This window comes from Scyliorhinus canicula, chromosome 10 (assembly GCF_902713615.1).
Source record: "Scyliorhinus canicula chromosome 10, sScyCan1.1, whole genome shotgun sequence".
Lineage (NCBI taxonomy): Eukaryota > Metazoa > Chordata > Chondrichthyes > Carcharhiniformes > Scyliorhinidae > Scyliorhinus > Scyliorhinus canicula.
In genome coordinates this window covers 96052414-96071408 of record NC_052155.1, presented here as the reverse complement: position 1 = coordinate 96071408, position 18995 = coordinate 96052414, and the positions used below count along the sequence as shown (strand labels likewise).

The 18995-nt window shown below is 43.0% G+C and overlaps 1 protein-coding gene across 1 annotated transcript in view; it reads right to left on the bottom strand.

The window, feature by feature from the left end:
• Window positions 1-1457: 1457 nt before the first annotated feature.
• xkr4 (XK related 4) overlaps window positions 1458-18995 on the bottom strand; it is a 360070-nt gene continuing 342532 nt past the window's right edge. The window contains exon 3 of the mRNA XM_038809374.1: window positions 1458-4030. Coding sequence (XP_038665302.1) covers window positions 3102-4030 — 929 coding nt within the window. The 3' untranslated portion in view covers window positions 1458-3101. The remainder of the gene's footprint in view (window positions 4031-18995) is intronic.

Sequence of the window (18995 nt, the reverse complement as noted above, 5' to 3'; positions counted from 1 at the left end):
GTGAATCTTAGCGCTGCCGCCACTGAGAAACACCCAGCCTAATGCGCCTGAAAGCAGACTTAATTTCATGTCCACTGAATCATGCCCAAAGTATCCATTGATAATGGAAAAGAGCATAGTGTATTAATTCAGCCTCTGCATCAAGAGAACTTGATGTAACAAAAAATGAAGGTGTGTCATCTGAAGGATGTTAGGGAACATTGCGGAACATTATTAGCAAAAGTGTGGTCAGGGCTGGATAGTGACAGAGGACGACCCAGGAACCGAGACCTAGCCCTCAATTAATGAAGAAAGAACCACAAATAAGCTATTAGCCAAGCACTTACAGAGCATGTTGAGTGGAAATCTGCTAATTATGAACCAGTTTTGGTGTGATTCCACATGACAGTAGCTTTTTCAGAAGTTGTCAGTCTTAATGAATATTGAAAGCAATGATGGATGTTTCACTGCAGTGTTCAAGACCTAAATTTCCAGAAGTGCGGAACTGCTATCACTGGGAAAAATGATGATTGAATGGGAATATTTGCTGGGCAGTGGGGAAGAGCAGGGGAGAGACAATTGAAACTTTTACAGCTGCCATAGGTGCAATGACCTCCTTCTGATTCTACCCTTTTTCGCTTGTCTATTTATTTAATTTTCTTTTCAAAGCATCTAAGTTACTTGCATCAGCCATTTCCTGTCCCAGCAAGTTGCCTTTTGAAAGTTGCGAAAGGATCAGAGTTTTGGCAATCAGAATGTTTATAGAAACGCTCAGCTGTAAAAGTTCAATATAGCTAAAAATTTAAATGACAAGGTTTCACTTCCAGCTATGATGACCTGACAAGGGAAGAGTGATGACCTGAGTTGTTAAACTTTGTTGGTCTTTTACTAGTATTTGGCATTCATGTAAAATGTTCCCCCCTTAAGACATGACTTTGATGCAAAATTCCTCGAGGGAGTTGGTTAATTAAGTCAGAGATTGAGGCCACAGTCCAGTGAAATACCATTTGTTGTCACAATCTAAGGCCATCTTAAGCAGAACATCAGTGTGTATTTACAAGTGAATGTAAACCTTCCCCAGTGACATAACAGAATGCTTCTAAATTACATTCTATGTAAATTAAAATCAAACAAACATTTAGTTGCTAATTCATAGCTTTATGCATTATTTATATATGTATTTATGGACAAAGAATAAATGCCATATGATTTTTTACTGCAATTTATATAATTGTGTAAAGATTGCTAAACTACTCAAATTAGTCAAAATGTCAGAAATATATTTGATTTATGAAAATATCAAATCATCAAATGGTGCAATATGAACCAATTTATTCCCCTAATCTAAAATCTCTGCTCTGGAAATCATACTCCATGGATTTCTGATAATTGTCAATCTGCCTTTAGTAAGCTGTGTATTTGAAATATTGGCCAACATTTCAGCTTCAACACTTCAACAGAGATCTAGAAACACAGGATTGACAATAACCTATTTGGCATCGAGCTCATTTAATATCTGCACATTAGGTTATCCATGGCTGACATACTGTACAACTGAAACATTGATACAAATTATGGAAAATGGGAGGAATTGTATGTTACACTGAATTAATAGATGTAAAACATCTTTAACATGTAAAATATACATTGTAACAGGGTAATCAAAAAAGCAAAATCCCGAAACAAGTTTTTTTTCCCTTTAAAAAAAGTCTTCTTATTCTTAATAACAACAGAAATATTCTTTTTTGAAAAGACAAAGCAACTTCTCTAAAACTATTCTTTGCATATTTCCTTTGAATTTAGATTCTTCGGAAAAGCACTTGTATCGGTAAACTATTAACGAAAACTTAAGTATAGTACAATAAGTAAAAACAGCTTCCACTGACAAGTAAGATCAACCTTGTCCAATGCAATGCATTTCAAAACTCTTCCCTACCACAGTGGCATCCAATTGTTCATCACTGGATTATATAATTATATTGCCACAGAATGCAATGCCATTGTACATGCAAAGTAGGAATAATTTTGCATTTATTTCCGGCAACAGTCTGCAAAAAGTTAGAAAATTAGGCTTACTGGATCCCTCACTATCCTTTCCATAGAGTGCACACTCTGAATGCACGAGCTGTGACTACAGGGTGGAATTGTAGCCTAAACAGAACTTAGAATACTGAGGGAGGTATTACAGTTAGTAAAACTGGCTTCAACTAGAGCTCTGTCCAATAGCTGACAATCTGTTTGGCAGTCTGCGTTTATTTTCGATGTCGGTAAGTATCACCCACTGTACTAATAATGTGTGCCTGAATTTGCAGAGGTTGAAACTAAATTAGATTTTGACTGTCTTAGTAAATTCACAACCGTTCCTTGGCTTCCATATTAAGATCTTCACAACCCTATTTAATATCCAAAATCCAGGATTATACGCTTCATCAAATTACTCAACAGCCACAGAATGCACACTTTTGTTTTGGTGCAGATACCTTAAGCTTTATACATCTACATTGGTGCAGACACCTTAAGCTTTATACATCTACATAGATAATTTTATTTCCGTTCTCACCATGATACACTCCAGAATGGAAAGCTGCCAAGATTGTTTTCAACATCTGCATAAAATTTAGTTCACAATATCACGTTTATCCATTTAAAAAGTTACCTTCTACTATAGTTCACAATATATATATAAAAAAACAAAATCACATTTTAACTCTTGATTACATAAATCAGAAACACATTTTGTAAATGGTGTTCATTTTTAGATACTAGAAAATGTGCATATTCATACTGCCAGTAAATAATGCATTTGAATTCTTGACAGCTTAGAGAAGCCCAATTTTGGTAAATTATGTTGGCAGATGAATTAGCACCATATTATTAAAGTTATAAGAAAATGATAATCATTTGTCTGCCTCACCAAGTTCATAAACATTGATGTTCATGATGACACATACATTAAAGTAATGTGTGCATCAAAATCATAAACTGATTTATAAAGAACATGTTTACAATCTCACTGGAGGCAGCAGACAGTGGAAATCTTCCACCCATTGCTAGTACCACAACCCTACTTGCAACCTCTGGTTTGGCAACTGGTTTTATTGACAAAACAACTGGTTAACTTATCACAGAGTTGTTTCATACTCCAGACGTTCTTCAATGAGGGCTTCATCCTTGTATTGGAGTTGGGGTGGTGAGGATGCACATTCAAAAGCAAGGATAGCCTTTCGTAGACTTCTGTCCAAAACATGTCTGTCCCATGCTGGATACTTGTTTCTTAAAAGGTCAATTTTGATCACAGTTTCTTCTATCCGGGGAGTGCGAGAAGATGGTGTGGACGGTGCAGTAGGTCTGACCTGAAAAACAGGCATGCAACCATCCCTTTCTGTGAATTTCTGTTCCCTGCTTTGGGACACAGCCCTTAAAGCATTTGCTGCTGCCTCTGCAGGCAAATTGAAAGTGGCCACAGGCTCTTTGCAAGCACAGCTTGGTGACTGGCCAAACCTTGGTCCATTTGGATGAAAAAAGGCGTAGTACATCAACATAAAAACGATTCCAGTCAAGAAACTACTAAACACAACACAAAGCGCCGGTATGGCGAACGCATCTGTTATTTGAGGTGCTCGGTACAAGTACCACAGTGCACTCAAGGCAGTGTTTTCCAAAAGGATTACAAAGTAGTAGATGAATAGCCGACACCGAGTTCTTCCTTCTTTGACATTGAACCAACTGAAAATGTAGATTATTCCCACAACCATATCAAATACAATCTCCTCCCACTTGGTAATGCAGAACTCTGTTTCACAATGAACAATCCAGAAAGTCATAATGCACCAATGTAAGACAATGAAGATCCCAAAGTAGAGCTGGAAAACTGATGCAAACAAGGCAAACGTGATGACTCTGGCTGCAATTGTGAAGAAATGCCAACAGAACTGAATTATAACAGCCATGTAGCTGATGGGCTTCTTATCATTTCTAGAGTCACGAAGTGCCTTCTGGTAGGAAGCCAGAGCCCAGGCCAGGGATACAAGGGATGCTGCAGCTGTAAGGCCTGTAGAAAAGATAAAAGTGCACAAACAGTAAGTGAGTTTAGATCATCAATGTCAGACCAGAACCATTGAACAGTATTCCTGTAAAGTAAGACGTGACAAATTCAAGTTGAAACCTTTCCTGAAAGACCTTTCCAAAATGTACCTCATCAATTCCATAACATCAATTTAGAAAATAATTCCTCCCATATATATGTTTATTCAAATACATTTCACAAAATGTGATTGGTCTTAAATTAATGCTAACCTGTATTATATTGCTGGTGTCCACCGGTGTTGCAAAACTGGATGAAAATATTTGTGCCCTGATTTTAAACACTAGAGTGTACATGGCCACAAAGGGCCTCACGGTAGCATGGTGGTTATCATCAATGCTTCACAGCTCCAGGGTCCCAGGTTCGATTCCTGGCTGGGTCACTGTCTGTGTGGAGTCTGCACGTCCTCCCCGTGTGTGCGTGGGTTTCCTCCGGGTGCTCCGGTTTCCTCCCACAGTCCAAAGATGTGCAGGTTAGGTGGATTGGCCATGCTAAATTGCCCGTAGTGTAAGGTTAATGGGGGGATTGTTGGGTTACGGGTATACGGGTTACGTGGGTTTAAGTTGGGTGATCATTGCTCGGCACAACATCGCGGGCCGAAGGGCCTGTTCTGTGCTGTACTGTTCTATAAAGGAGACTACAAACATTCTGGAGACGTGGGTGTTTCCCACCCGATTTTAACTGATTCCATAAACTTCCATGCTGATCTGCTAAAACCTGGCAGGCAAGAGTGGGAATTTAAAAAAAAATTATTTCATGGGATGTGCGCGTTGGAGGCTAGGTCAGCATTTATTGCTCATCCTTGCAGATGAAGCTGCAGCCCAGGAGATGGAGAATTTGAGAAAGCAATTCCAGCAGAAAGATCAGGAGATAGATGGTTTAGAGAGGCAGGTTCAGACTTTAGGGTTAGCGACTGAGCACTCAGCTGCAATATCACAACAGCAGAGAATATCCAGTTTGTATGCAGGAGCTGCCTTGGTTGAGGCAAGAGCTCACAGAAAGTAACAAGAGAAATGAGAGTCGCTCAAAGGATCTGTGTGATGCCAGGGAACCTTTGAGGGAAGCAGTTAAGCAGCCTCACAGAGAAGCTGATTACTGCCGTTGTAAGTTTCGGATAGTGGAGTTAAAAGAGGAATTGGGAAAACAGGAACCATTAGCAGTGGCAGATACAGGAAGCAAGTTCTCTTTTCAGCGAGATGACGCGCCAGCGGCCTGAACAAAGCATAAGAAAATCTGTTTCTCTAAATCCCACCTAGTCCCAAGTAAGGTTAAGATAATTAGGAGAAAGTAAGAAATTAAGTTCATAGTCCACAGTATAGTTCAGATGCTGCGCGAAAAGGCAACACAAAGGAAGAAATAACTTGTGAAGATCTGTGCATTTTGATGATAAATAAATCCTTTTCCTGTCTGAATGAGATTCCTTGTTTAAGTGCTGTTTTGGGTCAGCGAATTAATAGCTTGTTAGCCCCCTGCCTTGTATGTTTTTTTGGAAGCTTCTTTTCCTTGCTTGATTAATGTGTGTATTTCATATTTCTAGGGTGCATGGAAATATGAAAGTGCGAATATGACTGTTGAGTGTGCCTAAATTTTTAGTTAGGGAATGTGAGTTTATATCTATAACTGCGAGAGAATGCTGAGGATTAACAGTTTAAAATTTACAGCTGTAAGAATCTTTTGTTTTACATGAATGTTCATAGGTTTGTTTTATTATTTATTATATGTTAAGGTTTTATTATTTGTCTTGAGTTTTAATTACAGGCATTTAAGAAGTTTAGTGTAAACACCCCACAAGAGTGCTGACCTACTTCATTTTGGTTATTATTTTAAAGAAGGTGCTATGTTTCTCGGTTTGCGTGTGGATAATGTTTGTGCTTCCAGCTTTAATGTTTTTCTGTTGGACATTGTGATTTTGTGACTGTAGGTTCAGTGAATTAAGTCAAAAATCTGACAAAAGGGAAGTGTAATTACTAACGTTTCTTATTCAGGTTATGGCCAGAATCATAATTACAGAATCTTTTTGATAAACATGTGGAAATTTTAACTTGGATACAAATTCACGCACATAAGAATGAGATAGCTTTAATTTGATAGTGTCTTCCGCAAGGAACAGGCCTGATTTAAGAATGTTATAGTCAAGATATCTGTCAATCCGTATTGGATGCCAACGTTCTTCAGAGCCAGACCAGTGCCACATGTATTGCATCAGAAGGTTGATGCACAGCTAAAGAGATTGGAAGAGCTGGGTATAATCAAGTCAATATAATCAAGCCGGTGGACAGTGCCGATAGTCCACGTCCTTAAACCTGATCTTTAATCAGGATTTGTGGGGACTATAAACTGACCATAAATCAGGTTGCCCAGGTCAATCGGTATCCAAGTCCCCAAATCGAGGACCTATATGCCATGCTTACCTTACATATTCATAATTGGACTTCACTCACGTTTACCTGCAACTAGAGCTGCATGAGGAGTCTCAGACGTTTGCTACAATCAATACCCACAAAGGATTCTTCCATAAACCAGCCTGCCATTCAACATCACTTCAGCCTACGCTAACTTCCAGCGCATGGCTTTCCAAACTCAGGTCGCCACCTGCGGGTGGGTGGCAGGAGGGTCATGGAGCGATCGATTGTGGTGTTCCCGATCGCGGGAAGAAGTCCCCAACGGCCATGACCAGCTTTTAAGAATGCCAGCTGTGGGCAGTCCCTGATTGGTTGTGGCATTTGAGGGGGCAGGGCGGCGCAAGGCTGGGCTGTGTGCTGGTCATCACGTACGCGCGGGAGAGTGCCTTCGACCAACCTTCACTTTTGGGAATGATCAGGTAGCCTACGGACTAGGGTGCACGTTGCCTATGCTGGTTGGTTCAGGGCAAGATGTTTTTCGTATTGGTGGATGCCCACACTAAGTGACTGTCAGTTCAAGAGATGTGGACCACTACCTTGGCAGCCATAGTAAATGCCTTGTGCCGAGTGTTTGTCATCATGGGCTTCCCAAGTCAATTCTTTTGTACAATGACACTCCCTTTATCAAAGCTGATTTCTAGGTTTCCGTGTGAGTAAATGGTATACGGCTCACAAGGCCAACACCCTGCCACCCAGCGTCAAATGGTCTGTTTCAGTGGGCTACTCAAACTTTCAAGAATGCCATGAAAAAGCAATCTGAAAAATCACTTCACCAGCGGTTGCTAATTTTTTATTGTACAATTTAACTCCTCATTCAAACAGGGGTGTCATGCCAGCTGAGCTGCTCTTGGGCCATTGGTTGAGAACACAATTGGATTTTTGTTTCCAAATTTGGAGGGTTGGGTGGCCTCCCAGGGAGCCAGCGGTCAGAGCAGAATGTACCACAAGAACTTAATGATGGAACGTATCAGGGTGGGGATAAGTCTGAATTCCTGGGAGTGGAAGGGAATTGGTGGATGTGCCAGGTAAGATCCTGGCTGCTGTTCTGAATCCCATCATTACATCATCTAACCCTGCAATATCCTGAAAGCCATCAGTAACAACTCTGCAATTGTGTTGTTGGCTAACCCCCTGAAGGGACCTTCGAGGCAGTCCAAACCTCCCTTACGCAGTGCTACTTTCTGCCGGACAGGACAAGATTTCAATATGGAGGCTCAGTGTTTGAGAATAACCACCCTATCTGTTCACAGATCACTGATTTCTTTGCGGTGGAGGATTTGCATCTCGCAGACCTCCAGGTCAAATAGCTCGGGTAGCAGAAGAAAGGGCCCTGACCACTACCAGGTGGTTTTCAGAACAAAGCCATCAGCAGTCATGAAGGGAAGGGTGCAGGTGACTCTGGCCATGGGAGAGGCTGGCAGGTTGGAGAACTCGACCAATAATCAGGCTTAAATGGCAAGAATGCAGTACAACTGGTGGGAAAAAGGGAGAGTAGCAGCAGCCATTGCATCTTTTGCCATCTTAATAGTTAGTCTCTGTATTTGTTGTTATAAGAGACTAAAGGTATCCCAAGCATCACAGATGGCATTGTTGACCAATAGGGGGTGGCACGGTAGCATAGTGGTTAGCACTGTTGCTTCACAGCGCCAGGGACCCAGGTTCGATTCCCGGCTTAGGCCACTGTCTGTGCGGAGTCTGCATGTTTTCCCCGTGTCTGCGTGGGTTCCTCCGGGTGCTCAGATTTTCTCCCACAGTCCAAAGATGTGCAGGCTAGGTGGATTGCTCACATTAAATTGCCCCATAGTGTCCAAACATTAGGTGGGGTTGCTGGGTTACGGGGGTAGGGTGGAGGTGTGGGCTTAGATAGGGAGTTCTTTCAGGGGCCCGTGTAGACTCGATGGGCCGAATGGCCTCCTTCTGCTGTGTAAAAATTCTATGCCTCGGTATTCACTACTCCTGACACTTCCCTCCCAGAAAATACAAAGCTGGGAACATTGATCAAGGTTTTGCAAATTAAGGCGGCACAGTGGTTAGCACTGCTGCCCCACAGTGCCAGAGATCTGGGTTCGATTCCAGCCTGGGGTGACTGTGCGGAGTCTGCACGTTCTCCCCGCATCTGTGTGGGTTTCCTCCAGGTGCTCCGGTTTCCTCCCACACTCCAAAAATGTGCAGGTTAGCTGGATTGGCCATGCTTATTTGTCTCTTAGTGTCCAGGGATGTGCATGTTAGGTTACCGAGTTACGGGAATAGGGTGCGTGGACTGGAGATTGGACCTGGGAAGAGTGCTCTTTCGAAGGGTCAATGCAAGATCACTGGGCTGAATGGCCTCCTTCTGCACTGTAAGGATTAGTGGGGATTCTATGAAACGCTAGTTCCAGGCCTCCATTAGGTCAATAGGACTTCGGCAATGCCATAAGAGAATGATAGGGTATCAGATTTGAAGCAGGATCACTCGAATTTCTAGTGAGCAGAAGACCTTGGGAATGGCCCACCTGGTCAGGTAAGGCCTGACCATGGGTCCAAAAGGAGGGACTGAAGTAGGGTAATTGAAATAACTCAATAATGAAACTCATATTAAGATGTACATTTACAGGTTTCAAAATACCCGAATGTAATTTGAATATTAGCACTTTTAAAGTCAGCTTTGGGAGCCTTTCAGGCATGATGGGAAAGCTAGCTAAAACAAGACATTAAGGATATAGTAAAACAGCCAGGGAGTGATCCCTGCTGTGAGTCAGAAAGGCCACACTATGGAGTTAAGATGTCACCTGTGTACATTCTGTAACTTATTTATTGATGTGCGTGAGACCTCCAGTTTATCTATAACCAAAAGATCTAACTATGTTACACAGCCTTGGAACCAGTCAGACATTTTTGTCGGAGCAGGGCTATGTCTCACAGATATGTTTCTGAATAAAGTCTCAGTTACTGCAACTTACAGATTTGAGTGGTTTCAATTATCTTTCACCACAACCAACATGGAATGCCCAAGGTGGCCTAGTAAAGCTGGGCAGAACACTCCTACTACTCTAGCACACAAGGAAGTCTAAAATTAAATGTGACCACTCAGCTACCTTGGATAGACATCTTCTGACTCATAATCGTGACAGGTTTGACCTTTTGGAAAATCTGCCGCTGCTCTCTGCCTCCAACTAATTTTTTTTTTCTATTTAAAAAAAAAATTTAGAGTACCCAATTATTTTTTTCCAATTAAGGGGCAATTTAGCGTGACCAATCCACCTAACCTGCACATCTTTGGGTTGTGGGGGTGAAACCCACGCAGGCAAGGGGAGAATGTGCAAACTCCACACGGACAGTGACCCAGAGCCGGGATTCGAACCCGGGTCCTCAGCGCCGTAGGCAGCAATGCTAACCACTGTGCCACCGTGCTGCCCCGCCTCCAACTAATTTGACGATTGGAGCCCATTGACTAATGGAGCTCGATCTGCATGCTTTAAGATAGACCCCTGTTCTTTCCTCTGGGTGTCCTGCTTGCCTGCTCAAAAGAACAGGTTAGCATCAGACAAAGAAAAGAAGGCAACAGGAATAAAGGAGGTAAGTAACTTCCCTCATTTTAAATACCTCCTCCACCAACTGGGTTTCTGCCATGTCCTGGGAGAAGGGGCGTTCTACTGAAACAATTCCTGAAGGCAGGTGTACAGATGATCAATTCTGAATTCCATGTTTTTTCACAGAAGTGTGTTCCTGCTTTACATTGACTGTCTAAATTTATGCAGCCCCTTCTGCTTTGGCATGATATTCACAAATATCAACTCTTGTCAACAGTATTTGTTTTGTTTCATAAACTGAAAAATGGACATGCCTTTCAAGATGCCAGTTAAGATGCTCTGATTATTTATTCATTTTTCAATAAAATGTTTTTACTCTCTTTTTTCACATTTTCTCCCAAATTTACACCCACCAACAATAAACAATAAGTAGTAACGAATACAATGTCAATCCTCATTTCAACAGCAACAATCCCATCCTCTCACTAAACCCCTAAACAGCAGCCCACATGTGAATATAAACAAATAACAAAAAGGAATCAGGAATCACCCATAGTCACCATTAATACATACAGTCCTCCTCCCCACAACCCTCCCAACCCCCCCCCCCCCCAAGTTCAATGTTATCCAATTCATGAAAGTGCATAATAAATAACGCCCATAAATTGGAGAACCCCTCCATCCTTCCCCTCAGTTCAAACCTAAACTTCTCAAGAGTTAAGAATTCCGACAAGTCCCCCTGCCACACCAGGACATGGGTGGAGAGGTTGCCCTCCATCCCAACAGGATCCGCCTTTGGGCGATCAACGAGGCAAAGGCTACAACATCTGCCTCCCCACCCATTTCCAATTGGCTGGTCCGACACCCGAATATGGCCTCCCGATGACCTGAGTCCAGTTTCACGTGCACCACTTTAGAGATTACCTTAAAAACCTCCTTCCAGTAATCCTCCAACTTTGGACAGGACTAAAAGATGTGAGCGTGATTCGTGCCTCCCCCCCGCAATGTTCACACACATCCACTACCCCATCAAAGAGCAGGCTCATCCTCGCCCTTGTGAGGTGTGCTCTATATACCACCTTCAGCTGTTTCAGTCCGACCCTCGTGCACTCTCCGGAGCACCTCACACCAGAACCACTCCTCCATACCCTCGCCCAACTCTTCCTTTTACTTTGTTTAGATCCCTTCCAGTGGTGCCTTCTCCTCTTCCAAAATTGTCCCGTAAACCGCCAACACTACCCCCTTCTCCAGGCGTCCCCCTGTCGTCAGCACCACCTCCAGTAATGTGGAGGCTGGCTCCACCGGGAAGCTCTGTATCTCCTTCCCGGCAAAATCTTGAACTTGCATGTATCTAAACATTTCCCCCTGATCCAGCCCATACTTCGCTCCCAGCTCCTTCAATCCTGTAAACCGACCCCCAAGAAACAAATCTTTTCATGTCTTAATCCCCTTCTCCTCCCATTTCCGAAAATTTCCGTCCCACTTCCCTGGCTCAAATCTGTGGTTCTCCCGAATCGGCATTTCCCTTGTCCCTGCCCCCAACCCGAAGGGTTGGCGAAACTGCCTCCAAATTCTCAATGAAGCTATTATTACCGGACTCCCTGAGTATTTTCCCAGGGCCATTGGGAGCGGCACTGTTACTAGCATCTTCAATCCCAACCCCCTCCACAAAGTCTCCTCCATTCTGACCCACTGGGAATCAACCCCTCTGACCCAGCTCCGTGCCTTCTCCACATTCACTGCCTAGTAATAGTACATCAGGTTCAGAAGATCCAAACCCCCTGCCTGCCTTCCCCTCTGCAGCAGCACCTTTCTAACTCTGGCCACCTTCCCTCCCCATATGAACGAGGTGCTTTGATTATTTTTGATTCACCATAATACCGTGACCTATTATTATATTTTTTATTCGTTCATGGGACATGTTGTGCCAGCATTTATTGCCCATTCCTAGTTGCCCTTGAGGGGGCAGTTAAGAGTCAACTACATTGCTGTGGGCCTGGAGTCACATGGAGGCCAGACCAGGTAAGGATGGCATTAGTGAACCAAATGGATTTTTCTGAAAATTGACAATGGTTTCATGGTCATCAGTGGACAATTTTAGTTCCAGATTTTTATTGAATTCAAATTTCACCATCTGCAGTGGTGGGATTTGCACCTGGGTCCCCAGAGCATTGCTCTGGATTGCTGGTTAACCAGTCCAGTGACAATACTCCGACACCACCGCCTCCCCATATAATATGCTTGGTTAATACGGTTGCATCAGATTCTCGTGTATACTATTTTAATAAAGTTATTGATTGCTTTTGTAGAAAGAGCACATTTGGGAATTTGAAGCAAACATGTCAATCAGTACTTTTGAAAGAAAATTCCAATTTAGGGGCAACTTAGTGTGGCCAATCCATTTATGCAGCACATCTTTGGGTTGTGGGGGTGAGACCTACGCAACATGGGGAGAATGTTCAAACACGGACGTGACCCGGGTCCTCAGTGCTATGAGGCAGGAGTGTCAACCACTGCGCCACTGTGCCATCCTGTCAATCAGTATTTTAAAAATAGTACAAAGATTAATTTTGAATTAATAGTTTTCAAACTAGTCAATCATTGTGATGACATTATTATTGTAATTGACTTCTCAGAATGCATTACTTGTACCTCATAATATGCAATAATTTCACCTCTCAAAAAACTTCTATTTGGAGATAGACTATGTTCTAAAAAATTGGACCATCTTACTCCTCGTTTGTGCACACACCCAGATCTGAGTATTTAAAGACAACACTTCCTATTCATTACCCTGCTTATTGGTTTTGTTCAGAGTTTAAACAGGAAGAGCTGAACCCAGGTCACTGTTTTGAGGGTAAAAGTGGACGTTGAAAATCTCATGGTGCTATTTCACGAAGAGTAGTCTCCCTAACATTTTGGCTGAAAAAATAAAATAGCCATTCACCTTGTTGCTATGTGTGGGACACTGCTAATGCTGAATGACAGTTGTGTTTTCCTTCATGAATAATGAATTCTACGACAAAAATAATTAAGCCATGAAACACTTTGAAACAATCAACATAAATGCAAGTTTAATAAAGGTGCAAGAACTTTGCTAACTGCAAACATTTGTTTGGATAACCCCTTTTCTGTGTGACCATGACCATCTTTAAAGATAACACAGAAAGTGAAGAAGATATTGGGGTAGAGTTGGGAGTGTGTGGGTGGAATTTTCCCCGGCCCTTGGAGGCAGTTTTGAAGGTGGGGAGGCTGAGAAAATTAGAAAAGAATTATGTTGGACAGGAATGTTGAGCAGCAACTGGAAGATAATTGAGCTTGTTATTGAATCAGTTAACAGCCATTTGCCAGGGAAAATGTGCGCAACCAGCAGCACATGGGACTACTGCAGTATCGACAGTCCCATCAACTCACAGGAGGCAGGCAGCATGGTGGCACAGTGGTTAGCACTACTCCCTCACAGCGCCAGGGATCCGGGCTCAATTCCTGGGTGACTGACTGTGTAGAGTTTGCACTTTCTCCCCGTGTCTTCCTCTGAGTGCTCCAGTTTCCTCCAGAGCTGGTTTAGCACAATGGGATAAACAGCTGGCTTGTAATGCAGATCAATTCCCGTACCGGCCTCCCCCGAACAGATGCTGGAATGTGGCAACTAGTGGCTTTTCACAGTAACGTCATTAAAGCCCACTTGTGACAATAAGTGATTATTATTATATTATTACAGCCCAAAGATGTGTAGATTAGGTGGATTGCCGTGCTAAATTACCCCAAAAGAAAACTCACAGGAGGCAAGTGCACAGCGAGAAGTCAGAGAGGCATGAAAATGATATGCAACCTGGATATCAACAGTGAAAAGCCTGAGGTTGTCCTTACACAGAGAGGCAAGATTATCTCCTGGAGACTGTTGTCACGGACAGTGCTCAGGGTGCAGAGGTGCCTGACGGTTACTCAACCGTCTCTCATATCCTCAATCCACCCAGCATTCCTCATTAGGTAGAAATCCTGAAGATGGATTCTTAATTGGACCAGATAAACCACACTACCTGGCACATTTTTCTACATTACAACAATGATTACACCTCAGCAATATTTCATTGGCTGTAACCCGCCCTAAGATGTCCAGAGATCATGAAAGGCACAATGCAAATAGTTATTTTTCTTGGAAGTTGGTTATTTCGGATTGCAAAAATGTTTCAGGTGGCTTCGAGATACAGTTCAAAAAAACTACTGAATTTTCTTTTTGAAAGAAAGAAAAATATTTGCATTTATATAGCTTCTTTCATGGGGTGAATTTTATGGTGGGGAGCACATTGCTTGCTACTGGAATCCTCACCTATCTATCCGAGTGCATTTTGAAGTGAGTGGGAGATTTGGAATGAGCTGTAGGGTCAGCAATTTAAATATATTTAGCAAAATGTGGTTTTAACCCAGGATTCTTTCTGGCTTTAACAACCAGTGCAAGAGTTATCTGAGCTGCATGGAACTTTGTAGGGACAACAATAAGTGCACAGTAGTGAGTCAATGATCGGTGGAGCTGATGGGCTGGGATGTCTTAACTGAGTGAAGTCTCATGGTTGCTGCCTTGGCTGTGTGAAAGGCTTGTGCTCATAGCACTTGGTCTGAGCGTCAGATTTCACTGCTTCAAAGGTTGATTTCCAACATTTTTGAAGTAATCTTATCTTTGTATACCTTGATTTCAACTTCCTTGCTATCAGCCTTTATTGCAGCTTATACAATTATATAGCATTGACCTCTGATGAGAAACAAGAGAGGCAGCACCAGAAACACCAGCCCCAGCAACAATATCCACAGCAGCTGTTTTCTCTGGAGCTATGGACAGTCAGGATGGACACAGCTGCAGCTCAAAGGATTGCACAACATTTGCTAAACAATCCTGAATGTGCTAGAAATTACATTGACGACCAAGTTAAGACCATCAGTTAATCTCGCAGTGTGGTGCAATGACATGATGTGGAGATGCCGGCGTTGGTCTGGGGTGAGCACAGTAAGAAGTTTTACAACACCAGGTTAAAGTCCAACATGTTTGTTTCAAACACTAGCTTTCAGAGCACTGCTCATTCCTCAGGTGAATGAAGAGGTATGTTCCAGAAACATATATATATAGACAAATTCAAAGATGCCAGACAATGCTTAGAATGCGAGCATTTACAGGTAATTAAGTCTTTACGGATTCAGAAATAGTGGTAACCCCAGGTTTAAGAGGTGTGAATTGTCTCAAGCCAGGACAGTTGGTACGATTTCACAAGCCCAGGCCAGATGGTGGGGGATGAATGTAATGCAACATGAATCCCAGGTCCTAGTTGAGGCCGCACTCATGTGTGCGGAACTTGACTATAAGTTTCTGCTCGGCGATTCTGCGTTGTTGCGCATCCTGAAGGCCGCCTTGGAGAGCGCTTACCCGGAGATCAGAGGCTGAATGCCCTTGACTGCTGAAGTGTTCCCCGACTGGAAGGGAACATTCCTGCCTGGTGATTGTCGCGTGATTACCGTTCATTCGTTGTCGCAGCTTCTGTATGGTCTCGCCAATGTACCACGCTTCGGGACATCCTTTCCTGCAGTGTATGAGGTAGACTCGGCCAACATTGTCTACATTACATTCATCCCCCACCATCTGGTCTGGGCTTGTGAAATCATATTAGTAAAGAACAGGGCCATGCGTATTGTCTGGCATCTTTGAATTTGTCGATATATATGTTTCTGGAACATATCTCTTCATTCACCTGAGGAAGGAGAAGTGCTCTGAAAGCTAGTGTTTGAAACAAACATGTTGGACTTTAACCTGGTGTTGTAATTGACTGTGCAATTACATGTGCTAGAACAGGGGTGGGCAAACTACGGCCTGCGGGCCGCATGCGGCCCACCAAAGGTCTTTATGCGGCCCACCAAGTCATTAAAAAAAAATTTAAAAAAAAAAATTTTTTTTTTAAAGGTTAATGGGGGGGCTGTTGGGTTACTTACTGGTATAGGGTGGATACGTTGACTTGAGTAGGGTGATCATTGCTCGGCACAACATCGAGGGCCGAAGGGCCTGTTCTGTGCTGTACTGTTCTATGTTCTATATGCGGCGCCCAGAATCATAACCGGGTGAAGTAATTATTTTACTTAATATACTATGCGGCCCTTTAAAATTGTGAATTTCTGAATGTGGCCCTTGCATGGAAAAGTTTGCCCACCCCTGTGCTAGAAGATACATATCTAAATATACATGGCCCTGTTCTTTACTAATAGAAAGAACATGTACACACTTTGTGGTCTTTCAACTAAACAGAATAGGTGACAGGCATTCGCTTGTTGATTACACAGGGCAATGTAAACTGTCTGTTATCAGTTAACTGGTGCGTTCTCCATGGCAACATCATGGAGTCTACTTGTCAACCGATCAGCACTCTTTTCTCATGCAGTATAAATTGTTGTTCCCTTCATGATTTGGTATTCTTGTAAATTGTACTGATAAGTGCATGACGAAAAGCTTCAACAACATGCCTTTTTCAGCACCATTCACATTCTGTACTACCAAACAACTATTTTCCCATCTGCTTCCAATTATACCCAGGTAGGTTCCAAAGATGCAGAAGTAGGCTGTTTGTTCCCTGCTTTGACAGATAAGATGCTATGGAAGTTGTCTAGCTGTATTTTGGAGCCCATGAGGGGTGGATTTTACAGCCTCCTGCTATTGGATTTTCAGGCAGGGGAAAGTGTTGGGAGTGTAAAACTCCCCGGGTGGCCTGCCTGTCCCCAACCAGACCTCAATTCTACATGAGTGATTGTGTTCTAGGCAGCCCACCAACCTGCCCACACCCCTGTCGAGCTCTTTAAGTGTCAAATGAATGATCATCGAAGGGTCGCTTCTTGCCCACCCTCATTTTTGAGACAAGGAGAAGGTGAGGGATGAGCAAAAGATGAGCAGGCAAGACTTTAAAAATGCCACAACCAAAACTGACCTTGGGATGTTGCCCACTTTTTGACCCACGCAAGCCTGCTTTGGTCAGAAAGTGGGCAACGGCCTAAGATCATTCCCCCTCCCTGGGTGTTTCTGAACACTATCTTCTCCATCAAGACTCTCCTGGCTGCCCGCCCCCCACCCCCAAACCTCCCCTCCCACCCTTGCTGCAAGACTCTCACACTTGCCTCCATCCTGACTCCAGGACTGAGAATGTTGGGACTGCTTGTAGTACCAGCAGTGGCCACTATTCCCAATGGCCCTGCTGGGATTACCTCGCCAATCAGATTGGCATGCAGATATCTGGGGTAAGGCTGCTTTCTGTGTGTTTTGAAGAAGTGTTGCATCTAGTCAATTAACACTCAGAGCATTTTGTCAGTGGGGATGTGTTTGCCACAGTCTTCTGCCTCCTAACCCCAGGCTCTCCCTGCTGGTTTGAAATTGCAGAAAACTCAACAAAATAAGTTACAAAGGAAGCAGATGATGCACGTCAGTCTATAAACATTCAAAAAGATGAAAACTCATAAAAATAAATAACAGTTCCCCTTAATGAAGGCCCCTGGCCAAGGCTACTGCTTCAAGGCTACCAAATTAGTTACATTTCTTCGTTCCTAATTTGTATTTCATACACTGGGCGGGATTTACCGAGCAACCCAACCTGTGTTTTTGGATGGTGGAGGTGGCCTGCCAGTGGAAGTTTCTGGTCCCGCCATTGTCAATGGAATTTCCTGTTGAACGCACCGCAGGCAGAGGTGTGACATTGGTGGGACTGGAATATCCTGCCGGCATGAACAGCTGGTAAATCCCACCCTTTCTATTTGTGTTTTACGATCACAATTCAGTTTACTTTTCTCGGATATCTGAAACCAGGTAGCCTTATGTATGTGATACAAATAAGTAGTCGGACATTAACATGTCATGACTGAAGCTACAGTAATGCTCTATATTCCATCAGTTGCATTTTAGAGGAAAAACCCTCAAGTACACAAAAGCGCAATATTGGTAGTGGCATTTTTAAAGGGAAAATGTGTTCTCATGATACCAAATGTTTTTTCCAGGGCAGTTGGGGCATGACACTGCCATAAAATTAGATTTTTGATATTTTTGGAACCAGTTTGAAATGCTCTGTGTTGCTTTTTCTTACCTGCTTTCCAGTTCTTTTGTTGTGCTTTTTTTTGCAATATAAATTTTTGATTTATTTTTTGTCCTTATGTTAAATTTAAGCCAATCATGCATTTTTATCAGGTTGTGCATGTTGACCCATGAACAAGGTCATGAAACTTCATCCAAATAACCTTGACTTTCAACTGAAGCCAAAATCTGGTTCCAACCGCACCCTCAGCTCTGCCATTTCAAGGCTGTGCCCTGTGCAAAAATGCCCTGTTCCAAAAACACAGTCCAAGACTTAGGGACTGGTTTAGCTCACTGGGCTAACTCGCTGGCTTTTAAAGCAGACCAAGCAGGCCAGCAGCACGGTTCAATTCCCGTACCAGCCTCCCCGGACAGGCGCCGGAATGTGGTGACTAGGGGCTTTTCACAGTAACTTCATTGAAGCCTACTCGTGACAATAAGCGATTTTCATTCATTTCATTTCAAATGCATCTTACATACAGGTCTGGAGGGTGCAAATTACCATAATTGCAATTATTCAATGTCACATGAACCCTAAAAACAGGTTACCCAGTTTTAAAATGTTTGACCGATTTGCAAGGGCAAAGCAAAGTTTAATTGACATTATTTGGACTTCTGTTTGTGGCTATGTGGTGAGCAGGTGCACATATGGTGGATCCCGGCAGGTTACTTTGTTTATGGCCTTTTTGCCCAGTTTGTGGGTGATTATTTGGAGTAGATTGGTGTAGTTTGATAGGGAATAAGATCCCCTCATACAGTTCGGGCAAGGCTTGTTGTCAGACTCAGATGTTCCTTGAGCCTCAGGAGAGGAGAACATGCTGGAGGCTTCTGTTGTGCCGTTTACCCCTCAGTGGTTGACTGAGACATTGGTCAGCTTCTTGACTGTCAAATTTAAGAAGCAGGTGGTCGATGAGGATCTGGAGAAGGCAATG